This window comes from Centropristis striata, chromosome 12, assembly GCF_030273125.1.
Source record: "Centropristis striata isolate RG_2023a ecotype Rhode Island chromosome 12, C.striata_1.0, whole genome shotgun sequence".
Lineage (NCBI taxonomy): Eukaryota > Metazoa > Chordata > Actinopteri > Perciformes > Serranidae > Centropristis > Centropristis striata.
Window position 1 is genome coordinate 12,818,672 of NC_081528.1, and position 10,709 is coordinate 12,829,380.

The 10,709-nt window shown below is 38.4% G+C and overlaps 1 protein-coding gene across 1 annotated transcript; it reads left to right on the top strand.

Moving 5' to 3' along the window:
- gask1b (golgi associated kinase 1B) lies at positions 1-9,935 on the top strand. The gene is made up of 4 exons (XM_059345490.1): positions 1-871; positions 2,766-2,983; positions 4,664-4,890; positions 8,556-9,935. Exons 1-4 carry the CDS (start codon positions 1-3, stop codon positions 8,761-8,763), a joined length of 1,524 nt encoding a protein of 507 aa, XP_059201473.1. The 3' UTR covers positions 8,764-9,935.
- Positions 9,936-10,709: the final 774 nt, after the last annotated feature.

A 10,709-nucleotide genomic window follows, 5' to 3' on the forward strand; every position in this document is an offset into this window, starting at 1 on the left:
ATGGGGAAGTCTCGCTTTCACTGGCTCTGCTTCCCTTTTCTAAAAGTGACCACCAGTTTTCGGAGGTGCCCTCTTTCCAAAAGGAGTTTGATCATTGCGAGCGTGTGTGTTGTCTATTTGTTGGTGGTTTCACAAGTTGGATTCTCACAGCAGCACCGGGGCAGGAGGACAGATAGAGACAAGTACCGACACACCCGTGGATTGTACAATTTGGATGATACGCTCCCGGAGTTACAGACAGAGGCGAGCTCTGTGGTCCCGACACGGTACAACGTGGTGTACATAACGCTAAAGTCCAGACGCCTGAAACCAGCTCATATACGGGGCACAATCAGGCCAAAGCTGAGGAGAAAAGTGAGAGGGAATAAGGAAGCAAACTCAGCTTTTACGCATAACAAACTTGGGACTTTGGAGCGGGACACTGGTCAAAGTAAGGGCAACTTTGCGCCCAAGGGTTCCTCAGGAGAAACCGGGGATGTCTTTTATAAATCTTTGGATATAATCCACACTTCTCATACAGATTCAAATGCAGACTCTCACATTAGTTCAATCCGAATTTACAGCCAGAGAGCGCCGCCATGGCTGAGCCCACAGGACGTGAGAGCCATGCGCTTTCTTGCGGACGCCAAAGTTTTGCGCGTCAAAGAAGTTTCGCATGGAGACGCTCCGTCGCTTCTGATATTTGAAGGCGAGACAAACGCTTCAGTGAGCAACCAAAAACACACACAACGGAATAATGTGTGTTCAGGCCAGTGTGGGGTGATAAACAGCCCCGTGGACACCACTGAGGTCTTTGCTTTCCATCTGGACAGGGTGCTGGGGCTCAATAGGACATTACCAGCTGTAAGCAGAAAGTTCAGCTTTTTACACGGTACGTCAACAGAAACAAGGCTGTCTTTGATTTCTTTTTTTTCTGACCAAAGGTGGATTAATCTTAGTACGGAGTACTTTAAAACCAAGTAAATTCAGACTGAATGAGTTTTCAGTGAAGGCTGATAGTCAGAGAGAGAGAGAGAGAGAAAGAGAGAGAGAGAGAGAGAGAGAGAGAGAGAGAGAGAGAGAGAGAGAGAGAGAGAGAGCACTAGGGAGGTGGAGATGAATGCAACTGAGGACAATAAATTACATTTTATGGTCTAGTTGCACATTACATCACACACATTACTGGTATTACTTCTAAGGACAAACTGAGTCAAACACATAATACTACCCTGATTAAGTGAGTCTATGTGGTTTTGTCGAATAATTACAGGGTTTTAGAGATAAAGGCATTACAATACAGACTAATAATCCAGCACAAACCTCTTGAATGTGTTGTTTTAAAACTTTAAGTCAAAGATTGGCCCATTAAATCAGTTGCTCTGAGCTTATGGGGGGATAAAATAGTTGTGTTTTTCTGAACCACACACAGAGATAAGATAAGATAAGATAAGATAAGATAAGATAAGACTTTATTCATCCCGCAGTAGGAAAATTCAGACGTCACAGCAGCTCAAGATACAGACACAAAGATATAAAAAGACAGAATAAAGAATATAAAAAGTAAGACATATACATACAATATATACACCTTATATACATAAATCACTTATACAGCTGCTATTTGGCATTTATTATTAATATATCTTTTTGTTTGTTTACCTGAGAGTAGCCTACTTTGCGTTTTACAGATATTGCACATTTGAGAAAATATATTTTAGTAAATATGTTAAATAGGTTGTTGCATGTAGTAGTATGAACGTCAATGAATAAAATATAAAAAATATGCATAGTATATACACAGTATATATATATATATATATATATATATATATATATATATATATATATATCAGTGGGCCTTTTGTCAAGGCCACATGAAACAGGACTGTGTTCAGATGGTTGAATAGGTTGAATAGGTTGAATAGTACTGTAATAAGGCATGTTGAAGGTGTGCATTAGAGAATGGCAGCATGAGCTCTTCTCAGAGATGTAAGAATATTGGTGCATATACATAGCAGGTAACAGAAGGCCACTTTCCACATTATTTCCCACATCACCATTATTCCATCTATGAAGCACACTGGTGTCTTTTTTTACATCAGCATAGAAAAAAGGACATCTTAATTTTACTTTGCCTCAAGTAACACAATATCCTGTTTCCGAGAGTTGGATTTATTAGTGGTAATCCATTAAAAACACGTTTTTACAGTAAATGCTTGAAAATGTAATTCAAAAAAGCACCATAAATGGTAGTGCAGTTTTGATGTGCAAGGTAAAAGGATGAGACTGAGAGCAACACTGCTCAATAGATATATTCTTTGCAAGGGTTCTTATGAATTCCTACAAACACGTGTGCAATGTCATTCGTGTGATATCCTACAAAATTATATAGTGCTGTTTTAAACATCACAGCTTCATTTAGCCATCAGAACTTTCAGGTTTGGAAAAAAGAACATGGTAAGGCTGAAAAAACTCTACCTCCTGACAAAACCAGGACATGAACACCGGTCTCAAAAGTGAGGATTTGACCCATCCACCCAACAGGCAACCTATATGACTTTTAGTATTACCTTGCTTCATAACCAGTAAAAATGTGTGGGCTACACATAAATTCCACTGCATTATTTTTCATAGGGAATCATATGAACTGTTCATGAGGGCAGCCAGATGGTTTGCAGTGCTCAGTGAGACTTTCCTGGATAAAAATAGGTTAAAAAAACCCACTGAACTGAGGCTGAATAGTTGCTGAAACTTGACCATATAATCCTTTTATCCTCCCTCTTTAGATGGACAGTCCTGTCCAGTGGTGTCATTGGATGCATCCCTTTACCCAGAGGGCCTTGCTGCAGGCTTGTCCAATGTGAGGTTAACATGGGGGGAGTACCAGAGCTCCCTGAAACAGAGGTGTTGGCATAAAAACATCAGCCCAAAGCCTAACTCTGGCTGCTCCACGGTTCATCACTATGAGTGGAGTAAACTGGCTCTGTTTGACTTCTTGTTACAGGTAACACAAGCAGTTTGAACTATTAAAACTTACTGTGATAATGACACACCGTCAGCATCTTTTCTGTCCACCTGTCCAGGCTTTATTTAATTCCAAAAATGCATCATAAATGACTTATGCAAATATTTTTTTGTCTGATATAGAGCAATATGCTCCTGCAGCTGTTGTTGCTGAGGAAATAGGTTAAATATCCTCAGAGGTCCTTGTCCTTTGGCTGAATAGATGTCTTGTTTCCTGTGTGGAAGGCCTGGATCTGTGATCAGATTTTGGCATCGAGGACACATCTCCTGAGAATTCTCTAAAATTCATCCCACGATCATGACAGAGTAAACAAAGCAGTGTGAGGAAATGGAAAATACATACTTTTAAATTGTTTGGATACTACTAAATAAGCCACGGAGGCCATCATGCCACAGGTGTGATTTTTTTATCTTTGTGCTTTATTTCAAGTCCCTTGGAATAGATTATGAAAAATGAATAAGAAATTCACATTCGGCAGTTAAGAGAAACAGATTTGAAACATTTTGTGCATATAAAACATCTTATCAAGATACAAGTGAACTCAATATAGTGAAGTTAATAAATTGGTTTGTTTGATTCTGAATAACAAATCACTTTCTATCTCTGTTCATATTGTGAGAAATAGTAGAAGTTACACACACACACACACACACACACACACACACACACACACATATATATATATATATATATATATATGTGTGTGTGTGTGTGTGTGTGTGTGTGTGTGTGTGTGTGTGTAACTTCTACTATTTCTCTTGTGTTTCAAATCAATCCAAAGGGTTCAAATTATTAGGGTTAGGTATTTCAGCTCATCACACTTCATGCTTTGGTGGCTGCTCATCGACCCAAGTCGCCCCAACTGCAGGTTTCTGAAAAAGATGCCTCTGACAGGCATCTAATCCTGGCTTTCAAAGTCCCATCTGAAACCTATGAGTGACATATCCTTGATTCTACTTTTGGAGCGTCATTGAAAACATCTGCCAATCAAATTGTTATGCCTACGGAATGGGTTGAAGCCATCGCAGGGATTATAGGTTGCCAGTACTTGTGGAGCGAGTAGGGGATGTATTATAGGCGATGTGTGTCTTATCGGCTTAAAAACTCCCCTGTGCTGTCATGTCACTCACACGCCAGATGGTCTAATCAATACCCATGTCGAATTACATAATCAAGCAGCAAGGTTACTGAAGAGGCACTGCAAAAGCCCCCCTGATGAATATGTTTATTCTTTTTCTCTGTGAAATCATTTTAATTCTTTTATCTTGTAATACAAAAAAATGAGGTTTTCCAGGGTTATAAAAAAAAAACTACTACCTCAGTTTCTATGTAACCTTGTAGAAAAGTGGAACATGGGTGAAGGAAAAACACATACAAAGCTTTAGTAAACCCAGTCACGGAGCGAATACAAAAATTGTATTTCACTTTCGTTGTTGCGAGATAGTGCACGGCCTTGAAACAAGTCTGCTTTCTCCCAGTGCCCTTATGGTTGCAAAATGTGCTTGTTAAGGGCAATAAAAACTCTGGCCAAGATCATAAAACACAAGGAAGTAAACTCCATAAACACCATAAATACCAAACTGAAAAATCATAAAAGCCAGTCATAACTGTGATTGTATTCTAAGTATTGTCTGAAGAAATATGAACTTACTCTTTCAGATTCACAACCGTCTGGATCAGAGCTGCTGTGGGTTCAGGCCCAGGCTGGAGGATGTGTGTGTGGAGCTCGGCCTCAAAGCTGAATGTCGAGACCAAAACCACATACGACTGACCAACATCATCCACAGGGGTCACGACCCCAGACACCTGGTCTTCACCAGCAACAAGGGGTTCTTCGACCGCAATGAGGACAACCTGGACTTCAAGCTCCTGGAAGGAATCAAAGAGTAAGTTTGGATCACACAAACATTGATTCTGTAATAAATTCTGATGTCAGTGGTTTTGTTTTTCATTGCTCTGTTAAATTAGCAGATTTGGTTTGTTGTACTTCAAACAATGCATCTCATTCATGACAATTTGTGCACGAAGATTTGATCAAGATGAGAACTTTTGTGAGATTTATCAATGTTTTTTCTGATTTTTTAGGTTAAGGGTTGCAAAATTCCTGCATGCGAAGCTTAAAAAAGCAGATTTAAATCTGAGGGTAGTGAGATGAGTCTCTGGAACTAAAACATTCTGCAAGTACAAAGCATAGTTTACAAGCATTTTCAGGCAAATCCTGCTTCATCATTTTAAACTGTAGTTTAAGTGTTTACTTTTACCTCACAGTGTGTAATATTTACCTTTGACTCAACAAAGTAAATGTGTCTGCTGGAGGCGTAATAATGTTTTCTTTATCCCCCGCACATCTGTGTAGATCTGTAATTCCAAACCACACTGTGATGATGTTGCTTTCTTTTTGTACATCTTTTGATCCATAATTCACTGACTCAGTAAGTCATAGCACTGAAGTCACAGAGGAGAAACTGTGGTTTGGCCAAGGCGCTCATGTGTCCTCCCTAACAAGGGTCCTTTGATCCCCATCAAAACTGTAGCTTCTGTTATGGCATTTAAATGACATATATAGTCTAAATGTTGTCGGATTACTTTAAGCTGCAAGATCACTGGACGCCATTAATGCCTGATATTTTTTAACCTTATGTTGAATTCTTTGTAGATCTAAGAAGAACCCATCTCTTTGACTTTTATGCAAAATCGACTGATGTTTTCCATGCACAATCCAAGCTGACATGTTCAACATACAGTATCATAATTTATTGGTAAATCTGAGCTGATTGAAAGGCAAATTTTAGTCTCTCTGTGGCATTTTTCCAGTCATTTCAAATTCCACACGGTCATGTCCTTCCTCTCTCCCCTGTGGTCTGTCATTAAAGTTGTACAAACATCTTCCTGCATGCAGATCCTCTCTGCATGCAATAACAACATCCACTGAAAACCTATGTTTGAGTGAAGCAGCGAATAGCACTCATTCACAACCATCGACCAGCCTACAAAGTAGCAGTCATTCTTCAAACCAGGTATTTTGTTCTTGTTCAAACCAAGTGAGGTGTCACTCGCCCACCTTTATATTTCAGTGAAATAGAAAAAAGGGCCGAGCTCACGTCCCACGGCCAGCTGCTGTACAGCTTTACGTGATACATGATCTCCTTTTTCTATCTGCTGATATTTCATGAATGGCGCCTTTACGGACTTGCAATCTGTTTAAATGTCAAGCAAAATACCAGAAGTACTAACTCTTAGCCTCTGACACTTAACTGTAGTCACACAAAGATACTCAGAAGAAATCAATGCTGAATTTGAAACAGACCTTTGTGTAATGTCCACCACCAAACAGCCACTGCGTTTCACACTAATGTAAATGACAAGCTGTGGTCAAACACAATGTAAAACAAAGAAATGTAGCCAATTGATCTGGAAGCCTGTCATCATTTGTTGTATGTTGCTTGTATGTTTGCTTGACAAACTATTGTACTCTAACATACTCCTGTTGCCAAAAAGAAAATACATCATAATTGTTTACAGACTGTAAAAGGGTCTATAAGGTGGCTGGACGTGTTGGTGGTGGAATGGTCAAGCAAATGTTACGTTATTAATGTAAACCTATAAGTCTATGTCACCTACATAACAGCATGGTAGTTATGTACAGAAGACATTGTTTGAACCCATCCCTAATCTTTCTTTCTACCAAGTTTTGTTGCCAAAAGTAGTACAGTTTCAAACCTTGAACTCAAGATTCAGTTATTTTTAACATAGACTGTATAAATAATGGACGTAGTCACCGTGACGTCACCCATTGGTTTGTGGACTGCGCATTGGAAGCATCAAGTTCAGCGTTACACTCGTCACCATTTTGTGTCGCCATCTTGCGTCGCCATCTTGTTTCCGATACGGGGAGCAGACCATATTTGGACTGTGGAGGAGCGAGAGGGATCTGACGACACTGACTACACGCCTCTCTACACCTCAACCTGACTGAGAGAAGCTGCTGCTAATTTATGTTAGCATTTACTGGAATGTTAATGTTGGCAACCAAAAAACAAAAATAAATGTACGTGACTTACCTCAGAAAAAAGAAACGCAACTTCTTGGAGTGTCTGTTAGTCCAACCAAACGCTGAACAAGACATTTTTAATGAACAAAATGTTCAAATAAAGTCATAAAATGAAAATACAGTGAATGGGTCAAAGTTAAATGGTAAAAGTCCTTTTTTTTTATATCTATTTGACATTTATTGACACATTGCTGTGGATATGCATTACTCTGCTTCTCTCCTGATGACAGCTCACCTTGTTAGTGACCTGTCAATCAAAGGTAGCCACGCCCTGAATCATACGATTCTTTATCATCTATTTTCTTCTAAATGGGGCCATTATTTGAACTATTAACATCAAATTGTCTTGAAGAAGATTTTTTACTGGCGATTGAGGCCAGAGAGTGTTGTCCTATAAAAAATTCTAATGTAATAAATCAAGTGAGAAGTTTTCTCATTTTGCATTGAAATTAGCCAAACTTAGCACCCCCTGCTGGAATTTTCAGTAGTAGTAGTAGTAGTAATGCAGCTTAAGGCACTTCCTGGTTTGCCTCCCTGCTCAGACCCGGAGGTTGCCGCCTGATTTTGACACACACTCACACACTGAAACAGCAAGCTGTGAACTTGTCCTCTGCATTTAACCCATCCTTTCACACACCATGCTTAGGAGCAGTGGGCAGCACAATTCCATGCCAGTGGAGCAGTGGGTGCCTTGCTCAAGGGCACTTTACAGTCCTGGGGATCGAACCAGCGACCCTCCGGTTACAAGCACGATTCCTATCCTCTAGGCTGCGTTGTGAATACTTTTTTGAAGATATCTTTTGTAAGAATATGTTGCTATTTTCCTCCGGCTTCCTCCCGCAGTCCAAAAGCATTCAGCATAGGTTTAATTTGTGACTCTAAATTTCCCGTAGGTGTGAATGAGAGCGTGAATGGTTGTCTGATGATAGTCTGGTGACCTGTCCAGGGTGTACCCCGCCTCTCACCCAATATCAGCTGGGCTCGGCTCCAGCCCCTCGTGACCTGAGTTCAGTTAAGAGGTTAAGGACAATCGATGAGTGAATGAATGTTGCTTCTGTTAGCGCAGGTATAAAGTTTGTTAATTGCATCGCTTTCAGATTTTAACCACAATCACTGAATATTTGTTTCACAATTACTCCCACAAACTTCAAAGGCTAACTCCTGTCTTGATTTGTGTTGCAAAGCTGTGCAACTTCATTCATGCCATAAAGGGCCGCAAAATTAGTTTGAAGTTAGGTTGTTTCTATCGAATAATTGGCTTTTTTCCTTGTTGTTCTTTCCCTACAGCTTTTATTGTTTTCTGCACCCATTTACAACAAAAAAAAGTTACACAGATGTTCAATACTGTGTTCAGCTGTTTCTATTTTTTTACCAAGTTTGACTTCACCCGTTGAGAACAAATCAAATTATTCCTTCTCCCAGCCAAGAGCAGCTCTCTACCTGAAACTAAAACTATAAACTTGATTATATTCCCTTCTGACTCACTTTCTGTCCTCCCAGGCTCCCAGAGCAGGCTGTGTCGGTGCTGAGGAGCAGGAGGCTGAGGGAGAAGTTGCTCCAGTCTCTGTTCCTGGACCAGACATACTGGGAGAGCCAGGGGGGCCGGCAGGGCATCGACAAGCTGATCGATGTCATCGAGAGACGGGCCAAGGTCCTCCTCACCTACATTAACGCTCATGGGATCAAAGTCATCACAATGAATGCGTGATGAGTGTCATGCCAGTCAACTGGCCAAGCAGATGAGACATGGATAAAGTTAATTAACAGATATATCTTCCCTTAGTCTTTACAAATGATTTTTTTTTACAAGACCCTGCACATTCATCCAGTTACATTTTTTTAAGTGTCTCTGAAAAAAAGAAATCAGCTAATGTCTAAAAATGTCATTTGTGCCAACTATTTACCATGAACCTATTTCACAAGAGCATAATGGTGTCAAGTAAAACTGGCCCTAATCATCAGGACCATATTTACTGTGAAATATTGAAAAAAAGATGAATGAGTAACTATAGATTATTTCTTTATATTATATATATTTGTTAATAAAGAAAATGCTTACTACAATCTAAAAAAAATAGCTCAAGTTGCTATAAAGAACCTTGTAATAGAGAGCCATTCAAGTCATTTAAGGTGAAGGAAACGTGTCCTTTGGATAATACTGAGAGAAGCTGTCATTTAAATAACTCTGACATTTAAAATGAGCCGAACTTTTAATTAAGAAAAGCTACTGCCCTCTGAATACACTGCCATCATTATGTAGACAATGAACTGCAGTTACATTTGTTGAGTTAACATTTGCTCCTCTGGAGGCCTTGCAGCAAGTGTAATTTGCATTGTGTATGAACATAATCCACTAAATGACATGCTATTTTATTCTCCGCTTCTCAAGTGTAATGTAAGAGTTAGTTAACTCAGATCTACTTTACTTGATTGAGGTCACACATTACACACTGAAAAAAATATGTTTCCATTCTGATGAGTTATATAATCTTGTGTACAGTCTTAAATTATCTTTTTTTTCTTTACAAAACTCCCAATAAGCCTATGAAAGTATTTTATAGACACTAAACAATATGACTTATTTCCACAAACACTGTAAAAAGGAAACAACTTGCCAGAGTGACTGAACTTTATAAACTGAAGAACTTTAAGATGAGAAGTCAGATGGTGTTACTCTCTTTTATATGCACTCATATTTTCAATTTAACAGAAACACCTTTCAGCTGGAATCATTTTCACTGTATTAATTTATTTTTGTACTTTTTTGTTGAATTAATGAAGATGTCAGCATCAGATGGTCAATGAAAGCATTTTTGTGTTCAATATTTCAACTTTCAACTTTGATTAATAAAATCCTTTATGAAAGAAATAAGTCCAGTCTTGGCTTTTGTTTTAACTATTCAGATCCTTTGTTTCAGAAAAAGTAGAAACAACACAGTCTAAAAATACTCCATTACAAGTACAAGTCTTACATTCAAAATGCTACTCAAGTTAAAGTATGAGTATTATCAACAAAATGTACTTAAATTATCCGTAAAGGTACTCGTTAGGCATAATTGCTTCTTTCAAAGTGTTATATATTATAACGCTATAAAATATTATTTTTTAACACTATTTTTCATTTTCATTTTCAAGAGTATTTAAATACCATAGTTTGGCAATGTGAGACACTTTTTGATACTTCTCGGTAGAGTACTGCGAGTGTAGATGCTTTTATTTTTGTAAAAAGTAAGTGTGAAACAAATATTGAGGAATAAAAAAAAGTTCCCTGTTAATTGTAGTGGAGTATAGTATAAACTAGCATTTAATGGAAATACTCAGTATAGCATATTTCAATTGTACTGAAGTCAAGTACTTTTATATATAGCATAGTTATTTTTTTTTTTTTTTACATCATATCACTGAATTCGGGTCTGAAATATGACATTAATTAATTTCAAGTGAATTGACAGTCAAAGACAAGTTATTGGCTATCTAATTCACATTTAGTTCATTGTGATTGTACAATTTGGCAGTTATATTGTCTAAAATGACAAAGCCACCATAAAAAACATTAGAACATATTTGAAGCGTATGCAATCTGTAAAAGAATGCATTAGCAGAAGGATTTTCCTCATGTCTACTCAGTATCTGTCAAAGCATGGTCAGAAATAG

What these genes read in the sequence shown, in the direction of transcription:
- gask1b (XM_059345490.1), top strand. Translation starts at nt 1, where the DNA reads ATGGGGAAGTCTCGCTTTCACTGGCTCTGCTTCCCTTTTCTAAAAGTG. An exon ending in AAAGTTCAGCTTTTTACACG is followed by an intron (nt 872 to 2,765) that starts GTACGTCAACAG and finishes CTCCCTCTTTAG; the next exon opens with ATGGACAGTCCTGTCCAGTG. An exon ending in CTCCTGGAAGGAATCAAAGA is followed by an intron (nt 4,891 to 8,555) that starts GTAAGTTTGGAT and finishes CTGTCCTCCCAG; the next exon opens with GCTCCCAGAGCAGGCTGTGT.